The sequence below is a fragment of the Rousettus aegyptiacus genome, unplaced genomic scaffold (assembly GCF_014176215.1).
Source record: "Rousettus aegyptiacus isolate mRouAeg1 unplaced genomic scaffold, mRouAeg1.p scaffold_m13_p_7, whole genome shotgun sequence".
Lineage (NCBI taxonomy): Eukaryota > Metazoa > Chordata > Mammalia > Chiroptera > Pteropodidae > Rousettus > Rousettus aegyptiacus.
The window spans coordinates 113,201,516-113,222,178 of NW_023416310.1; the positions used below are offsets into that span (position 1 = coordinate 113,201,516).

The 20,663-nt window shown below is 33.5% G+C and overlaps 1 protein-coding gene across 1 annotated transcript in view; it reads right to left on the minus strand.

Moving 5' to 3' along the window:
• LONRF2 (LON peptidase N-terminal domain and ring finger 2) overlaps window positions 1-20,663 on the minus strand; it is a 98,885-nt gene that overhangs the window by 70,059 nt on the left and 8,163 nt on the right. The window contains 2 exon segments of the mRNA XM_036225085.1: window positions 263-393; window positions 8,260-8,364. Coding sequence (XP_036080978.1) covers window positions 263-393; window positions 8,260-8,364 — 236 coding nt within the window.

Consider the following 20,663-nt stretch of genomic DNA (forward strand, 5'->3'; position numbering starts at 1 on the left):
CAGACGCATACATCCACCTTGCCTCACCAAATGCATGTCATTATTTCAACAGAATGCTATCTCATGAAACATTCTGTATAATTCATGGATGAAGGTTGTCGAATGTCTGAACCTTATCATTAGTAACTTATGGGTTTTTAATCACATTACCATAAATATTCAGAATTATATTTCTGTTTATTTTACATACAAGAGTAACACAGCATGGACACAAAAGCTGTAAATAAAACTAAGAAAAACAGTCAATTATAGAAAACCACACCTTCTACACTTCTTTCTTCACTGAGTTACATTCAGGATTCAGAGCAAGGCAATAAAGAAACTCCTTCAACGTTTCCTTACTTCTTCCTAATCCAGAGAGGGCCTGGGCTTTCGCATGATGTCCCTGGGTTCACCAAAGGATTAGATATATGTTTAAAAAACACAATTATATACTTGCATATGAACAGCCCTGAAACAAAATATTAGAACTATTAGTTTTATTTTCATATTAAGTAGAATTAACAAAAACTCACCAAGGATGGCTCTAGCTCTGCCATCTCAGAAACAGAGCAAACTTGAATGTCTCATTAATAGAATCTACAATCGGAACACAAGAATCACCATACCTGGAGACCTGGAATCCAAGCCCAAAGCAGGTCCCAGGGGCAGGCTAAGAAAGAACTGGCTGTCTATCAACTTTAAATCCACTCAGTAATCACAGGTCACTATCAGGTTCTCATCTTCAAGGGGCACAGTCTCATGAGAGAAGACAGGCAGGATGAGAAATAACCACGGCATTAAACATAATATATGAAGTACTACAACAGAAATTAACAAAATGCAATATGGAGCAATATTTTCCAATAGCATTTTGTTTTTGTTTTATGGATGCTGTATTTTCTCAAATTACTGAAAATACCATGGTTGGTTTGTTGTCCTAGATCATGTGTTATATTTCCATTAGGGTCAGTTGTTATCTTTTTCTTCTGTGCTATTAGACTTTTTCTTGTTGATCTCTGGTTCCTTTTTCATAGTTAAGAAAGACAAACTATTTCCAGCAGGTTTTCTGATACTAACTCAGAACTTTTGTCCACAGACTCCATTGCTAAATAGAAGACTTTCAGGTCCTTTGTCTACACAGGTGAGACCTATTTGGGAGATTTCATTTTCAGATGTGTGGCAGGAGGGCTAGGCCTTAGCTGGTAGCCCCTTATACCAGGATAGAGAGGGGCTTACTCAGAGGGAACCACCACATGCATTGGCAGCCATACTTTTCCTAGGCAGTTTGTCCAAATTCTTTGGAGGGGGAGCCTGTGATTTTTAGCAATACAGCTCTGCACAGCAGAGTGACCTGGCACTGCCAAGTAAATCTCATTTCTTACTCCTATCCCTAAAGACTAAATCAAATCCTCTCTGGAGTGTGTATTATGACCTGAGTTCAGGTCTCATTTGAAATGTAAAGTCCTCTGCTCTTTCCTCCACTCACGCACATTCCAAAAATGTGCTGCTCTAACCCCATAAACATTCCCCATTCACTTCAGTTGTGAACTTATGGTTTTTACTTTCTGTTTCATTTTTATTAAAGTATAATATATATATAATAAAATCCATCAATTGTAAATGTATATTGTGGAGAGTTCTGACAAAGGTATACAGTTGTGTAACTACAACCACATCAAAATATAGCAGCGGTCCCCAACCTTTGTGGCACCAGGGACTGGTGCACCTACGAGAATCTAATGCCTGATGATCTTAGGTGGAGCTGAGGCAGTAATGTTAACTCTGTGGAAGCGGCTGCAAATACAGATGAAGTTTTTCTTGCTCACCCCCTGATGTGTGGCCTGTTTCTGAAAAGGCCATGGACCAGTACCAGTACTGGCTCACAGCCTGGGGATTGGGGATGTCTGTGCTATAGCACATTTCTATCGCTCCAAAAGGCCTCTCATAGCCTCTAAGGTCAATCTTCTCCTTTCTCTAAGTCTAGGGACCACTTATCTATCACTATAGCTTTGCCTTTTTTGAGAATTTCACATAAACAAAATCACACATGTACGTTTTGTGTGCCTTCCTTCACTTAATGTGGTGCTTTTGAGATTCATCCACATTGTTGCACAGATCAACACTTTATTCTTTTCTATCGCTAAGCAGCATTCCATTGTATAAAATATTACAATTTGTTTATTTACATTTTTTTAAAAAGAAATTTTATTAGTTTCAGAGCACTTCAGGCAAGTAAATCACATGATGAACAAGAAAATTTTAAGTTACCTGATATAGGCTGATGGGTCGTGTGCATTGCACAGTTCACCTGTTTACCTCATTGAGATGTCTCAGGATTGACAGGTTTGGGGAGTTAGAGAAAACATACTGTCATTGAGCCCACAACTAAAATTTAACTTCTTCTGGATGTTAGCTAAATTCTGTTTTTTATACAAATTTATTGAGGAATAACTGACAAATATAAACGTGTAAAAATTGTAGTCTCCGACACGATGATTTGATACACAAATGTTATGAAATGATTACCATGATCAAAATAAGTAACACTTCTACAACCTCACATAGTTAACTCTGCTGTATGTGGTGAGAATGCTTAAGATCTACTCCTAGCAAATTTCAAGTACGTAACACCCGTACTATTAACTACAGCCACCACGCTGTATACACTGTATACGTGAGGTTCTCAGAATCTACTCTTCTTATAGCTGAAAGTTTATTTGCTTTGACCTACACCTCTCCATTCCCCTCCCCACACCAGGCCCTGGCAACCACAGTTCCAGTTTCTGTTTCTATAAATCCATTTTTAGATTCCACATATAATATTAACACACATTATCCATCTTCTCTGTCTGTCTTATTTCACTCTGCAAAATGTCTTGAAGGATTATCTGCATTGTTGCAAATGGCATCAGTATTTTTTTCTTTTTAAAGAATGAATAATATTCCTCTGTGTGTGCCACACTTTCTTTAGCCTTTCATCCATCCACAGACACTTATATTGTTTCCACATCTTGGCTATTGTGAACAATGCTGCAGTAAACATGGGAATACAGATATCAGTCCAAAATACTGATTTCATTTTATTTGGATAAAGTGGGATTGCTGGATTATGTGTTAGTTCTATTTTTAATTTTTGATAGAACCTCTATATTGTTTTCCATAATGACTGTACCAATTTACATTCCCACCAATAGTGTACAAGGGTTTCCTTTCCTCTACATCTTTGCCAACATTTGTCATTTCTTGACTATTTGATATTAGCCATCCTAACAGGTACAAAGATATATCTCATTATGGTTTTGACTTGTACTTCCTAGATGCTTATGGATATTGAGCACCTTTTCATGCCATCTATTGGCCATCTGTACACCTCTTTTGGAAAAATGTCTATTTGGGCCCTTTGTCCATTTTTTAATCTCATTACTTGATTTTTTGCTATTGAGTTGTATGAGTTCTTTATATATTTTGGATGTCAGCCCATTATCAGATATATGGGTTGCAAATATTTTCTCCCATTTTCTCCCATCTTTCTATAGTTTATCTTTTCAATTGATTTTGTCCTTTGCTGTGGGAAAATTTTTAGTTTGATGTAGTCCCACATGTTTACTTTAGCTTTTGCTGCCTGTGCTTTGGGCATCTTATCCAAAAAAAAAAAAAACAAAAAAACTACCAAGGCCAGAGTCAACAAGCCTTTTTCCTATGTTTTCTTCTGGGAATTTTATAGTTTCAGGGCTTATAGTTATGTCTTTAAGGTATTTAAAGTAAATTTTTGTGAGTGGTGTAAGACAGGGGTGCAGTTTCATTCTTTTGCATGTGGATATCCAGTTTTCACACCACCATTTATTAAAGAGACTGTCTTTCTCATTGTGTGTTCTTGGCACTCTTGTCAAAAATAAGTTAATTGCATATGCAGAGGATGTACTTCTGGTCTCTCAATTGTGTTCCACTGGTCTATCTGGCTGTTTTTATGCATGTTTTTATGCATACTGTTTTTATTATTATAGCCTTACACTATAGTTTGAAATCAGGAACTGTGATTCCTCCAGCTTTATCCTTCTTTCTCAAGATTGCTTTGGTTACTAGGGATCTTGTGTGGTTCCATATGAATTTCAGGAGAGTTTTTTCTATTTCTGTGAAAAATGTAATTAGAATTTTGATACAGATGGCACTGAATCTGTAGACTGCTTTGAGTAGTACAGACTTTAAGAATACCAATGTTCTAATCCAAAAACTTGGGGTAGGTTCCTTTTGTGTCTTTGATTCTTTCATCATTATCATTATCATTTCGGTGTACAAGTCTTTCACCTCTTTAGTTAAATTTATTTTTAACTATTTTATTGTTTTAGATGCTACTATAAATGGGATTGCTTTCTTAATTTATCTTTGGATAGCTTATTTTTAGTATACAGAAATGCAAATGGTTTTTACATGTTGATTTTGTATCCTGCAACTTTAGTTCATTGATTAATTCTAACAGTATTTTGTGGAGTATTTGGTATTTACTGTATGTAATATCATGTCATTTATAGAGATAATTTTACTTCCTTTCTGATTGGATGCCTTTTATTTCTTTTTCTTGACTAACTGCGGTGGCTAGAACTTCTGGTACTATGTTGAATAGAAGTGGAGAGGGTGGGCATCCTGATCTTGTTCCTGATCTTAGAGGAAAGGTTTTTAACTTTTCACTGCTGACAGTGATATTAGCTGTGGGCTTGTCATATATCACCTTTATTATGTTGAAGTACATTCCTTCTATAATTTGTTGAAAGTTTTTATCATGAAAGGATGTTAAATTTTGTCAAATGCTTTTTCTGCATCTATTGAGATGATCTTATGATTTTTAGCCTTCATTCTGTTGATGTAGTGTATCACATCGATCGATTTGCCAATATGAAACTATCCTTACATTCCAGGATAAATCCTACTTGATCATGGTGTAAATCCTTTTAATGTGTTCCTGAATTTAGTTTGCTAGTATTTTGCTGAAGATTTTTACATATGTTCATTGGGGATATTGGCCTGTAATTTTCTTGTGCTGTCTTTGTTTAGGTTTGATATCAAGGTAATGATGGCCTCGTAAAATGAGTTTGGAGGCCTTCCCGACTCTTTGGGTTTTTGCAATAGTTTAAGGAGGATAAGTATTTGTATCTCTTTGAATATTTGGTAAAATTCCCCTGTGAAGCCATCTGGTCTGGATTTTTTGTTTGTTAGGAAAGTTTAGGTAAGTTTTAATTACTGACTCAATCTCCTTGCTCATTACTGGTGCGCTCAAATTTTCTATTAACTTCATGATTCAGTCTTGGTAAGTTGTATGTTTCTAGAAATGTATTCGTTCTTCTAAGTTACCTAATTTGTTGGCACATAATTATTTATAGTTCTTTATGATCCTTTGCATTTCTGTGGCATCAGCTGTAATGTTTTCTTCATTTATAATTTCACTTATTTATGTCATTTCTCTTTTTCTCTTAGTTTAGCTACAGATTTGTCAATTTAGTTTATCTTTCCAAGAACTCAATTCTTAGTTTCATGGACGTTTTCTGTCATCTTTCTAGTCTCTATTTCATTCATTTCTGCTCTAATAATTATTATTTTCTTTCCTTATGCTAAATTTGGGCTTAGTTTGGTCTTCTTTTTCCAGTTCCCTGAGGTTTAAGGTTAAATTATTTATTCAAGAACTTTATTTCTAATGCAGGTGTTTAATGCTATAAATGTCCCTCTTAGAACTGCTGTTGCAGCATTCTATAAGTTTTGGTATATTGTGATTCCATTTTCATTTGTCTCAAGATATTTTTTGATTTCCCTTTTCATTTCTTCTTTGACTCATTGGTTGTTCAGAAGTTTGTTATTTCATTTCCACATATGTGTGAATTTTCTAGCTTTCCTCCTTTATTTTCTCCTGGTTTCATATCACTGTATTCACAAATGATCAAATGCAAAGGCCTGTTTTCAGGTCCCTATCTTACCTGACTTCTTTCTCTATTGTTTTAAATGTCATAAATGTGACCAGTTTTGATCTCTAGCATCAACATTTCTAACATTTACTAACTGTCTATTTACTGTACCACTTATCTCCCAAGTCCCTGTGAGACTGGTCATTTCAAAAGACATGGCAAACATTTGGACACAAGCTCAACAATATCATCCTTGAGCTCCGTGAAAAGCCTCAGGTATACTTACAGCCATCAACAATTCATCTATGCAACGGCTTTAAGTTTGTGTAAACATGTGAAGTTTTACTAATTTTCTTATTTTCCTTATAACGTGTGATCTAGCTTTTGTGCAATCCAAAGCTTATACAATTGGAATGTCCTTTTTAAGAAAAAGTATTAAATTATGAACAAGAAGTTACCAGGTAAGGGGCCTTGACTCTGAAGCTTCAGTAGCTTGTAAATCTGCTCTGTCTGCTTGTCAAAAGTTTTAAGAGAATAATACCATCTTATATACACTAAGCTCTTCACAATTTGAAGTTTTTCACAAAAGTACATATATTATCAAGCAATATTTGCATTTTTGACATTGTATCCATAAATGTTTATTAATTGAATTAACTTTTAAATAGTTTTTAATCCTACGAGTTTCCTCTTTGGATAAGATCAAAATTACCATATGCCTATTTATATTTCTGTGTATGGGCAAATATTTTGTTACCACTGGCTTGTCTCCATTTGCACCAAAAGCTTTGAATCAGTATCAGACACAACTGACTGCTTAAAAAAATAGTTTTACCTGAGGAAACACATGCTAAAAGAGCCCCCAACTGGAATCCTAACATTGGTTCTACAAGTGCTTCCATGTCCTCTTAACTTTAGTTGGCCAACTTTATACTCCCCTCAGTCCTTTCAACTTACCTTCCAATGTTATTTCTTCCTTAATCCTTTAATAATAATATGAACCTAAAAACAAGCTTCTATCCTTTACTATCTTAAAGTGATTTATCAGAGTACATTTCTGATAAAGCTGTTCTTCACTAAGCATTTATCAAAAACTGAGGTCTACAGATTTGCGATAAACCCTAAAGATATGACCAAACTCCCAAAGGCTAAAGATTTATTTGCAGCCTCCCTGACAGTTACAATTAGCAATGTAACTTTTTAGTAATTAACTGTTTTTTTAATTTTTTTTTTTATGAACACACTGCCAAGTTTTTAGCTCAGAGATCAATATTGTGGGGAGGAATCTAGCTTCAGAGGGCAATGTAGGTCTACTATCAGTCCGAAACACTAGACTTAATTCGAAACAATTAAGCTTCAATCATCACTCACAGAAATTACCTCAGAAGAATAACAGGTCCAGAGATAGGAAAAAATCATTAGAAAATGGAGCAGAAAATGTTTTTAGTGAGGCAAGCAAGCAAGCAATAAAAGAGATTTCTAGACTTGGTCCAATAAACATTCCTATTTTTCGGTTCATCCCCAAATTCAACTTAACACTCCATATAATCTGAAAATATTCTGATGGTTAGATAAGATAAAGGACAGAAGAAAGGAAGGAGGAAGGGCAGGCAACACCCATCTTGTCTATCAACTATGATTAGTGCCTCTTCAATGCTTCTAAAACAAAGACGATGAAAAGTAATATAACAGGACAAAATCTATTTTTAATTTTTATCTAATAGAGCATGCTATAGGTATTGATTTCATCACAAGTTCTTTAAAACATTAAAATCTCTTACAGGGGTTTCAAATTCAAAGATTTGTGAAGAAAGCTACAACTTTTATTCCTTGGCTTCTTAATCTTCTTTAAGGACAATTTAAGCTATCATTAGGTTATCAAACTTATTTTGTTTCAGCAGAGGAAGGAATATTAGACCTTTCCAACACAAAGACTTAAATTACTCAAAAACATGTACGAAAGAGTCACCCTTTTACTAACACCATTTATATGCTCCATGCATATTAGGAACCCGTTGTTAATCATGATATGACCTTCCTATTTAAACTATAATTTTAAACGTTTCCTTTTTACTCACAAATTTATACAATTCTGTCATTTTGCTCATACACACACACACACACACACATGTATAAGGCATATTATTCAGCCTTTCAAACACATCTAAATTTGTTTCTTATCTAGATCTAACGGGAGGCTTAGTCTTTTGAACTGTGTTGGTTTAGTATAAAGTGAATTAATACATTTACACTACTATAATTTGATGGAAATGTACATGGTCTGTAGGTATCTAATCACAATGATCTTACTTTATTCTTAAGAAAATCTCATAAACTTACATTTATTTTCTCAAAGTCAACCAATACAAGTACCTTAGTCAGAAAGGTTCATTCTGACAAATGGCACTGGCATCTTGTAGAGCCTGCTCATAGTTCTTCATGGTTAAGTATAACTCTGCTCGGAATAGCAATAAGGAAATATCCCCAGGAGCTGAAAGACATGAGAAATAGAAACAAATAAAAATGACTGAATTAAAAAAAATCACCTTTAACTCATTAAAAGTATTAAGTTAGACAACAAACATAATGGCAAAATAAATAATTTCTTCCTCCAATACTATTTAGAGTTTAGTAGTTTGATACATATGTTATACAACTTCTTTTGGTCTCTGTGTGGAAAGACACACAAAGATTGAAAGTGAAGAAATGGAAAAAATATTCCATGCAAACAGAAGCTAAATGAAAGCTAGGTAGCTATACTTAGACAAAATAGACTTTAAAAAAAAAAAAAGACTCTAAAAAGAGACAAAGAAGGGATTAAATAATGATAAAGAGGTCTATCTGACAAGAGGATATATTTGTTAATGTTTATGAACCCAAAGTAGGTGCACCTAAATATATAAAGTATATATTAACAGACCTAAAAAGAGAAATAGACAGCACTGCAATAATACTGCTAACAGTAATAATATCCCATTTTCCTCCATGCATAGATAATTAGACAGAAAATCAATAAGAAAACACTGACCTTAAACAACACATATATCAGACTAAATAGCTCTATACAGAATATTCCATCCATAAGAGGCAGAATAAACATTTTTTTCTCAACTGCTCATGGAACATTCTCCAGGATAGAACATGTGTTAGATCACAAAACAAGTCTTAATAAATTTAAGAAGAACGAAGTCACGGCAAGCATATTTTTGGCCATAATAGTATGAAACTAGAAATCAGTTACAAGATGAAAACAGGAAAATACACAAAAATGAGCCAATTAAGTAATATGCTATTAAACTACCAATGGCTCAAAAGAGAAATCAAAAGAGAAATTAAAAAATACCTTGAGACAAATGAAAATACAACATATCAAAACTTATGGGGTGCAGCAAAAGCTGCTCTAAAAGGAAAATAACAGTAGATGTTCTATATCAAGAAACAAGAAAAATCTCAAATAATCAACCTAACTTTATACCTCAAGGAAATAGAAAAATAAGATCAAATGAAACCCCAAGTAAGTAGAAGGAAGAAAATAATAAAGGCCAGAGCAGAATCAATGAAATAAAGACAAAAAACACAATAGAAAAGATCAATGAAACTAAGAGCTGATTCTTTTAAAAAAAATAAAATAAACAAAAGCGACATTCACCCAGGAAAAAAAGGAAGACTTGTATAAATATAATCAGAAATGAAAGAAATGTTACAAATGATACTACAGAAATACCAAGGATCCCACAAGAGTACAATGAATAAATACCAGTAAGTTTGATAACCTAGAAGAAATGGGTAAATTTCTAAAAACATACAACTTACCAGGACTGAATCTTGACATAGAAAACCTGATCAGACCAGTTACTATAAGGAGAACGAATCAGTAACAAAAACTTCCCAACAAACAAAAGTCCAGGATAGGCAGCTTCCCTGGTGAATTCTACCAAACATTCAAAGAAGATTTAATATCTATCCTTCTCCAACTCTTCTAAAACAGTAAAGAGGTTAAAAAGCTTCCAAACCCATTTTATAAAGCAAGCATTACCCTGATCCCAAAACCAGACAAGGAGACCACAAAAAAATTATAGGCCAATATCTCTAACAAACATAGACGCAATATCTTCAATAAAATTTTAGTGAACCAAATTCAACAATACATTAAAAAGATCATATACTACAATCGAGTGGGATTTGTCCTGGAATGCAAATCAATCAATGTGATACATCATATTAACTAAATGAAGGGTAAAAATCATATAATAATCTCAACAGCATTTGACAAAATTCAACATCCATTTATAATAAAATGCTCAACAAAGCAGATATAGAGGAAATTACTTCAACATTAAAAGGCATATACAACAAGTCCAGAGCCAAATCATACTTAGCGAAAAGCTGAAAACTTTTGCTCTAAGATGAGGAACAAAACAAAGATGCCCACTCTTGCTACTTTCATTCAACATTGTACTGGAAGTCCTAGCCAGAGAAATTAGGCGAGAAAAAAGGCATACAAATCAGAGAGGAATAGGCAAAGCTGTCACTATTCACAGATGACATGGTGTTATGTATTTTTAAAAACCCTAAATACTACAAAAAAAATTGTTAGAATAATCAAATTCAGTAAAGTTGCAGGATACAAGATCAATATATAAAATCTGTAATATTTCTAGACACTAATGATAAACTATTAGAAGAGAGATTAAGAAAACGATCCCATTTACAATTGCATGAGAAACAATAAAATACTTAGGGATAAATTTAATAAAGGAGGTAAAAGACCCATATACTGAAAACTATAAGATATTGATGAAAGAAATTGAACAAGACACAAATGAAAAGATATTCCATGATCTCAAATTGGAAGAATTAATATTGTTAAACTGTCTATACTACCCAAAGCAATTTGCAGATTCAGTGTAATCTCTATCAAAATTCCAATAACATTTTTCACATAAATAGAGCAAATAATCCTAAAATTTGCAAGTTACCATGAAAGACTCTAAATAGCCAAAGCGATCTTAAGAAAAAATGAATTAAATTGGAAGCATTATACTCCCTAATTGCAAACTACATTCCTAAACTATAGTAATCAAAACGTAAAAAACAGACACATGTGTCAATGGAACAGACTAGAGATCCCAGAAATAAACCAATGTATATATGGTCAATTGATATATGGTAATGGAGCCATGAGGAAAAGACAGTCTCTTCAATTAATAGTGTTGGGAAAACTGGACAGCCACATGAAACAAAATGAAAGTGAATCACTGTCTTATATCATACATAAAAAATTAAGTCTAAATGGACTAAATTCTTGAATGCAACACTTGAAACCATAGAACTCCTAGAAGAAAACATAGGCAGTAAGCTCTTGGAGATGATTTTTTGGATTTGACACAAAAATCAATGGCAACAAAAGCAAAAACAAATAAGTGAGACCATGTCAAACTGAAAAGCTTCTGCTCAGCAAAGAAAACCATCAATAAAATGGAAAGGCAACTTTTGGAATAGGAGAAAATATTTGCAAATCACATACCCAATAAGAGGTTAATATTCCAAATATATATGGAACCCATACAACTCAACAGCAAAAAAACCAAACTATTCAAATTAAGAATAGGTAAAGGATCTAAATAGATATTTTTCCCAAAGAAGACATACAGATGGCCAACAGGCACATGAAAAAGTGTTCAGCATCACATTTATTAGCAAATTGCAAATCAAAACAAAGAGATATCACCTCACACCTGTTAAAATGGCTATTATCAAAAAGACAAAATATATCAAGTGCTGGTGAGGATGTGGAGAAAAGAGAATCCCTGTACACTGTTGGTGGGAATGTAAATTGGTACAGCCATTATGAAAATCAGTAAGGAGTTTTATTTTAAAAAATAAAATAGAACTACTGTATGATCTAGTAATTCCATTTCTGGGTATTTATCCAAAGAAAATGAAAACACTAACTTGAAAAGATATTCACCACCAAATATCTATTGATGGGTGAGTGGATAAAGAAATTGTATACATACACAATAAAAAAAAAAAAAGGAAATCTTGTCATTTGCAACAACATGCATGGACCTTGAGGGCATTATATTAACTGAAATAGGTCAGACAAAGAAGACAAATACCATATGATCTCACTTATATATGTAAAATCTAGAAAAAAAAATCTCAGAAATAGAGAACAGATTAGTGGTTGCCAGAGTGGGGAGTGGGAGGAATGAGCAAAGTGGGTCAAATGGTACAAACATCCATTTATAAAATAAATTAAGTCATAGGCACAAAATATAAAGCCTGGTGACTATAGTTAAAAATACTGTATTGTACATTTAAATGTTAAGAGAACAGATCTTAAAAGTTCTCATCACATGAGAAAAAAGTTCTCATCACATGAAAAAAAATTTTGTAACTGTACTGACAGATGTTAACTAGAGTTATTATGGTGATCATTTTGCAATGTATACAAATATTGAATCATTATACTGTAAACATGAAACTGCTATCTGTCATTATACCTCAATAAAAAAAATCAATGAAAATGTTCATCTGTTGATTATGATTTGTAATGAGATTCTGCATATTTCACCTTTGAAAATATACATATGTACTATGAAATACTGATGTCAGTTCATAAGCATATGATTTCAAATTGAACATTTCATTGCTTGGAAGGTATTTATAGAATTCTCTTAGATTCTTCTCATGATATTTGTCTTTTTAGTATGCCATTATATATTAAATATACTTGCAGATTAACCATTTCCAACTGAAGATTAAGTAAAAGCTCCCCACCACACAGTTAAATGCATTTTGAAATTCAGAAATCTCATTTGGAGATTTTTGGAAGTCTCAAAAAAAGAAAAAAACTCTGTTGGAACTATAGTTTGAACTTAGAAAATATATCTGCTGCATATTTATGTGAGAATGAAGACTTTCCATCTTGTTTATACTTCGTTAAAATTGATTCTCTTGAATATTCTAAGCAATTACATCATAGGTGAATAATTAGCTTTGACTCTTGCATTCTAATATTTATACCTAGTATTTCCTTTGACTCTGATGTTGCAATAATAGTAATAGGGGACATTTTTCTCTTATTCTCGAAGTTTTAGAATGTGTCTAATGTTTTAACCTGAAGTATGTTTTCTATAAGTTTCTGAGAGAATATTTATCAAATTTGGTAAGTTCTCTCCTCTTGCTAATAATCTATGAGGGCATTAAAACAACTAGGTGTTAAATTTTATGGAATGCTGTCAGCAGCTGTAGATCTTCTATCTGTTACTATAATGAATTGCATTCAAAGATTTGTCTGACACTATTATCCTTATATTCTTTGGAAAACCTCTTCCTGACTTCTTATATTGCTGGATTCAAAATTCTAAGAAATTTAATTAAGGTTTTGGTATTTATATACTTATGTATTTATGTACTAGCCTATAAATTTTTCCTGTGCATGTGTTCCCTGATTATAGTATCGAGATTATACTAACCTTATGAACTGAAATGAAACTCTTTCCATATTTTTTCATGATCTGAAATCAGATGGGAGTTAATTTTCCTCGAAGATTTGTTATGACTTGCTTCACCTTAATGAATTATTCACAAGAAAATACATGAGTAGCATTTCAATTTCTTTAATGGTTAGTGGTCCATGTCAGGCTTTTGCTTCTTCCTGGATGAATTTTGGTAATTTATAGTTCCCTTAAAATTGTCCTTTTTATATAGATTTTAAAATCTGTTCTATCCTTTTATATCTGCAATAATGCTTCATCTTCATTCTCAATGCTATTTGTGCTTTGCTTTTTTCTTCATTGCATCTGCCAAACATTTGTCTTCTACTGGTCTTTGCAATAAACCAGTTTCTGACTTCTTAACCCACTCCTTTTTCTTGCTTCACTAATATCTTCTTCATTATCCCATTGTTTATACTTTGTTAGCTTAATGATCTTGACAAAGCTTCCTGAGTTAAAACACATTTACATTTATTTTTAATCCTTTGTGAATGAAGCCTCTGGTCCTCACATTTTAAAGCTTGCTTTCACCGAAGCCCGAAAACAATAAAATTCACTTCCTATGAAGACCCCAAATGAATCGAACTCTTTTCTTTGTTGATTTCCACCATTTGGCAATCCACTTATAAAGGCAGCACTTCATAATTTAATCTTTTAAAAACTTCAGATAAATCTCTATACATCTTCTAAGCATTAAGCCTTAAGCTTAATAACACTAAAACAATTTATGGAGGAATCACTCAAAAATAAATGGAAAAGTCTTAAGCATATGGAAGAAAAATGCATCTGGGCACCTTCCAAAAAACTGACACCACATTTTGGGTTCACCAATTAGCACCTGCATGGTAAACTGAGGACAGTCTGGAAACAGGGTCCTTGAGGGGGGGTTAGAGTCCATCCCTTGTTTGTGCTCAGGATTAATCAAATGTTCTCCTCCAGTTCCAACTCGGAGCTATTGTCATGCTGGAAGCCAGGGTCACTGCTGTAAAATCTGCCAAATGAGTGGGCAGAGGTGAGAACTGAAGAACTGTGTGTTATTTTTAAAGGGCTGAGTGAATCGACACATAAAGCAATAACAACTGGGTAGTGTTCCCTGTGATTAGAAAGAATAAATGGCAATACTCCTAGAGCTTATTTGTTCCAATTGATGCTGGGCTTACAAGTCCACAAGTCTTAAGTGTATGTCCTAAACTTTTACATACATACACCTGTGTAATTACCACCCAGGTCATTTCCAGGACCCAAGGCAGCTCCTTTGTGCACTTTCTCAGTTAGTGCACCTCCCCTGAGGTAACTACCATTCTGGCCTCTATCACTATAGGCTACTTTAGTCTATTTTTGAAATTCTTATACATGGAATTATATAAATGGAATGCACTCTTTTGTGTTGGACTCAATATCATTCTGTGAGATTCAGCCATATTGCTGAATGTCTCAGTTGAATTTTTTTTTAAAAAAACTGCTTTGTGACACTATAGTGTATGACTTATTTATTCATTCTACTGGTGAGCTGTTTCCCAAATGCTTTTGGAATATATAAATAAAGTTAAGAACTTTCTTGTACAGTAAGTCCCCACTAAATGTCAACAGATTCTTGGAACAGTGGTGAAATAACATATAACAAAACCAATTTTACAGTAGGCTAATTGATACAAACAAGAGTTGAGTTCCTATGGCATCTCATCATTATAACAAAACAACTTTGAGTGAAATGATGTTATTTAAGGACTGCCTATATATGTCTGTTGCTGGACATGACATTCATTTTTACTTGGTATATACTCAGAAGGGGAAATACTGTGCCAGAGGTTATACATGTTTCAATTTAGTAGATAACTCCCAAAGGTATTTCTTAACTTGTATCAATTTATACTTCCACCAACAATGTAAAAGTTCCAATTGCTTCAAATACTTTCCAAAACTAGGTATTGTCAATCTTTTTCCTTTTAACCATTCTAGAGAGTATGTAGTAATATCTTATTTTAGTTTGTTTGCATTTGATCACCATGCTGGTCACCCTTTCATGTTTATCACCTATTCTGAGCCTAGTTTTATAAAGCATCTGTTCACATTTTTGCCTATCATTTAGACAGACTTGTTTTTGAATGGTAGACATTCTTTCAATATTCTGGATTTGTACTCTCAGTAAGACACATATTATAAACACACACCACCTTTCCACTCTTTTGGGGGTCTCTGAGAAATGGAAGTTCCTAATTTTAATTAAATCCAACATATTTATTTTTTATTTTTTCTTTATGGCTATGTTTACCCCAAGTTCATGAAAATATTCTCCTATGATTTCTTTTAGATATCTGATTATAATTTCAACATATGATATGAGACAAGTTCATTTTTTTCCATACAGATAAGCAAATGACTCGGAGACTTTAAAAGACTTTTTTCCCCATTGAATTCGATTGACATCTTTGTAGGAAACCAAGTCACTGTGCATGTGACAGTCAGTTTTGGGGTGTCTATCCTTGGGCCAACACAAATCTTCCCTAATTACTGTAGGATTTTTGTAAGTATTGATATCTTATAGTGTAAATTTTCCAGGTTTGTTATTTTTCTTCAGTATCACCTTGGCCATTTATCAATCTCCACTAAAACTACTGGCTGAGATTTTAACTTGAGTTTGCACTGAATCTATAGTTCAGTCTTCAGAGAACTGACATCTTATCAATACAGAATTTTGCAAGCCATAATAGATATTTCCACTTATTTGTCTAATTTCTCCCAGAAATGTGTTTTATTTTTGGTGTAGAGGGTCTTGAACATCTTTCAGATATTTCAGCATTCATTCTAAGGAAATTTTTGTTACATAAATGGATTGTTTTGAAATCTTTTCTATTTCTCCTTTACTAAGTGTACAGTTATCAGTGATCTTTCTATATTGACCTTATATTGACAATCTTGCTAATTCACTTACAACTTCTAATTGTTCAATATTCTTCTCAATTTTCCATGTACTCCATATCATATAAATGCCAGTTTTATTTTATTTTCCCAAACTTGATACCTTTTTATTTTCTCCTTAGGATCTTCAGTGCTACCTAGGATCTTCAGTACAACACCAAATGGCAGTAATGACAGTGAACATCCTTGTCACCTTTACTTTCAGTGGGAAACATTCCCCATTTTGTCATTACTTATGATGGTTGCTATAGATTTTCGCAGAGACTCTTTATTAAGTTCCCTTTTATTCCTAGTTTCCTGAGAAACTAGAGTCATGAGATTTTCCTCTCATATTCTATAGATGTGGTGAATTACATTGGTTGAATTACAAGGATTAAACAAAATAATATTCCCCTTGATCATGATGTTACTCTATGATTCAGTGAATTCAATTTGTTAACATTTTATTCAGGATTTTTCTATTTATGCTCATAGAAATACTGGACTGTACTTTTCCTTTCTTGTCATTGATGTTTCCTCTTATCATTTTATCTTTCTTTCTACTTCTTTCTTTCTACTACTTTCTTTCTACTTCTCTTTTCTTCTTCTAGCATCTTGAAATAGAAGCCTGGAGATTGCAAATTTTCAACTGTTCTTCTGCAGTATAGACATTTAAAGCAATAAATTTCTAAGCACGGTTGCAATGGCATCACATTGTTTTTGATATCTGCATTTTCATTATCATTCAGCTAAAATATTTGCTAATTTTCTTTGTGATTTCTAATTTGACCTATAAGATACATAAAAACTTATTGCTTAATTTCCAAATACTTTAAGATATTCTCTTTTTTTATTAAGTTTGTTGGGGTAACATTGGTTAATACAATTATGTAATTTTCAGGTGTACATTATAACTTGACACCTATATATTCTATTCTGTGATTACCACTCAAACTCCAGTTTCCTTCAGCTACCATATATTTGATCCCCTTTACCCACTTCACCCTCCCCCTACCCCCCTATATTTGACCCCCTTTACCCCACCTACCTCACTCCTCCTCCCCAGTCCTACCTGTAACCACTACTCTATAGTCCTCTGGTAACCACTAGTCTATAGTCCATGTCCATGAGTCTCTTTTCAATTGTCCCGCTCATTTGTTGTTTTTAGGTTTATATACCACATCTAAGTGATATCATGTGACTTTCTACTTTTTCAGTCTGGCTTATTTCGCTTAGCATGATTATCTCGAGGTCCTTTCATGTTGTCACAAATGGCAGTATTTCATCTCTTCTTACAGCTGAGTAATATTCCATTGTATATATGTACCACAGCTTCTTTACCCAATCATCTATTGTAGGACACTTCAGTTGCTTCCATGTCCTGGCCACTGTGAATAATGCTACTATGAACATCAGTGTGCAAATATCTTTTTGGATATGGATTTTCAAGTTTTGGGGGTAAATACCCAAAAACTTGGGATTGGTGCATCATATGGTAGATCAATTCTTAGTTTTTTGAGAAACCTCTGTACCATTTTCCATAATGGCTATACAAATTTGCAGTCACACGAGCAGCGTATGAGGGTTCCTTTTTTTCTACATTCTCTCCAACATTTGTTATTACTTGTCCTGTTGATTATAGCCATTATAATAAGTGTGAGATGGTATCTCATTGTGGTTTTGATTTGCATTTCCCTAATAGCTAGCGATGTTGAGCATCTTTTCAGATATTTGTTGGCCATTTGTATGTCCTCTAGGGAGAAGTGTCTGTTCAGGTCCTCTGCCCATTTTTTGATTTGGTTGTTTTGTTGTTGTTGTTATTGAGTTGTATGAGTTCTTCGTATATTTTGGATATTAGGCCCTTATCGGAGGTGCCGCTTGCAAATATATTTTCCCATTCAGATAGTTGTCTCTTTATCTTGTTGACAATTTGTTTTGCCGAGCAGAAGCTTTTTAGCTTGATGTAGTCCCATTCATTTACTTTTGGTTTTACTTCCCTTGCCTTTGAGGTCAAAGTCATAAAATCTTCTTTAAGTTCAAGGTCCTTGAGTTTCGTTCCTATGTTGTCTTCCATGCATTTTATTGTTTCAGGTCTTATATTCAGGTCCTGAATACATCTTAAGTTAATTTTGGTGTGTGGTGATAGACAATAGTCTAATTTCATTCTTTTGCACGTGGTCTTCCAATTTTCCCAGCACCATTTATTGAAGAGGCTTTCCTTTCTCCACTGTATGTTTCTGGCTTTTTTGTCAAAAATTATTTGCCTGTATAAATATGGGTTTACTTCTGGACTCTCAATTCTGTCAATGTGCCTGTTTTGCTGCCAATACCACGCTGTTTTGATTACTGTCACTTTGTAGTATAATTTGAAATTGGGCAGAGTGACGCCTCCAGCCTCATTCTTTTTTCTCAGGATGGATTTGGCAACTTGGGGTCTTTTGTGCTTCCATACAAATCTGATGATTTCTTGTTCTATTTCTTTAAAAATGCCAACGGGATTTTAATGGGGATTGCATTAAACCTGTATAATGCTTTAGGTAATAAGGTCCTTTTAACTATGGTGATTCTTTCAATCCAAGAACATGAATATCTTTCCATTTCTTTGTATCTTCTTCGATTTCTTTTAATATGGTCTTGTAGTTTTCATTATGTAGGTCCTTTACATGTTTTGTTAAATTTATTCCTAGGTATTTTATTCTTTTTGTTACAATTGCAAAAGGAATTATTTTTTTCACTTCTTTTTCTGATGCTTCATTAGTACAGTACAGGAATGCTATGGATTTTTGAACGTTGATTTTGTATCCAGAAACTTTACTGTATTTGCTTATTGTTTCTAGTAGTGTTCTTGAGAAGTCTTTAGGGTTTTCTATATAGAGAATCATATCATCTGCAAATAGTGACAGTTTGACTTGTTTCCTATTTGGATGCCTTTTATATCTTTCTCTTGCCTGATCACACTTGCTAGGACTCCCAATGTTATATTGAATAGCAGTGGCAATAGTGGACAGCCTTGCCTTGTTCCTGATCTTAGAGGGAAGATTTTTAGTTTTTCACCATTAAGTATAATGTTGGCTGAGGGTTTGTCATAGATGACATTTATTATGTTAAGGTGCTTTCCTTCTATTCCAATTTTGTTAAGTGTTTTGATCATAAAAGGATGCTGTATCTTGTTGAAGTCTTTTTATGCATCTATTGATCTGATCATATGATTCTTACTTTTTAATTTGTTTATGTGGTGTATTACATTAATTGATTTGCGTATTTTGAACCATCCCTGTGCCCCTGGGATGAAACCCACTTGATCGTGATACTGTATTCAGTTCACTATTTAGGATTTTTGCATCTGTGTTCATGGGAGATACTGTAGTTTTCTTTTTTGTGTGTTATCTTTACTAGGTTTTGGTGTCAAGGTAATATTGGCCTCACAAAATGAGTTGGGAAGTATTGGCTCCTCTTCAATTATTTGGAAGATTTTGAGGAGAATGGGTATTAAATCTTCTTTGGTTGTTTGGTAGAATTCACTGGTGAAGCCATCTGGTCCTGGACTTTTACTTTTTGGTAGGGTTTTGATGATCATTTCAATTTCCATACTGCTGATTGGCCTATTTAGATTTTCCAGATCTTCTTGATTCAGTCTAGGAAGATTGTATTTTTCTAATTACTGGTCCATTTCTTCTAGGTTATTAAATTTGGTGTTATATATTTTTCATAGTATTCTTGCATAATCCTTTGTATTTCTGCAATTACAGTCATAATTTCCTCTCTTTCATAACAGATTTTGTTTATTTGTGTCCTTTCTCTTTTTTCTTTAGTGAGTCTGGCCAGGAGTTTGTCAATTTTATTAACCTTCTCAAAGAACCAGCTTTGTTGCATTTATTTTTTCTATTTTTTTTTGTTTTGTTTTTAATTTTATTTATTTCTGCTCTAATTTTGATTATTTCTTTCCTTCTACTGACTTTAGGTCTCATTTGTTCTTCCTTTTCTAGTTTTTTAAGATGAAGCATTAGGTTGTTTATTTGGGCTCATTCTTGTTTTTGGAGGTAGGCCTGTAATGATATGAATTTTCCTCTTATGACTAATTTTGCCATGTCCCAAAAGTTTTGATATGTTGTATTAACATTATCATTATTCTCTTTTCTATGTATCTCTTGATCTCTCTTTTTATTTCTTCTCTGACCCAGTTATTCTTCAGTAATAGGTTGTTGAATCTCCATGAATTTGTGGTTCTTCCTGATTTCTTTTTGCAGTTGATCTCTAGTTTCAAAGCACTGTGATCAGAGAATATGGTTGGTATGATGTCAACCCTCTTATATTTTCTGAGGCTATTTCTGTGTTTCAGTACGTGGTCTATTCTTGAGAATGTTTCATGTGCACTAGAGAAGAATGT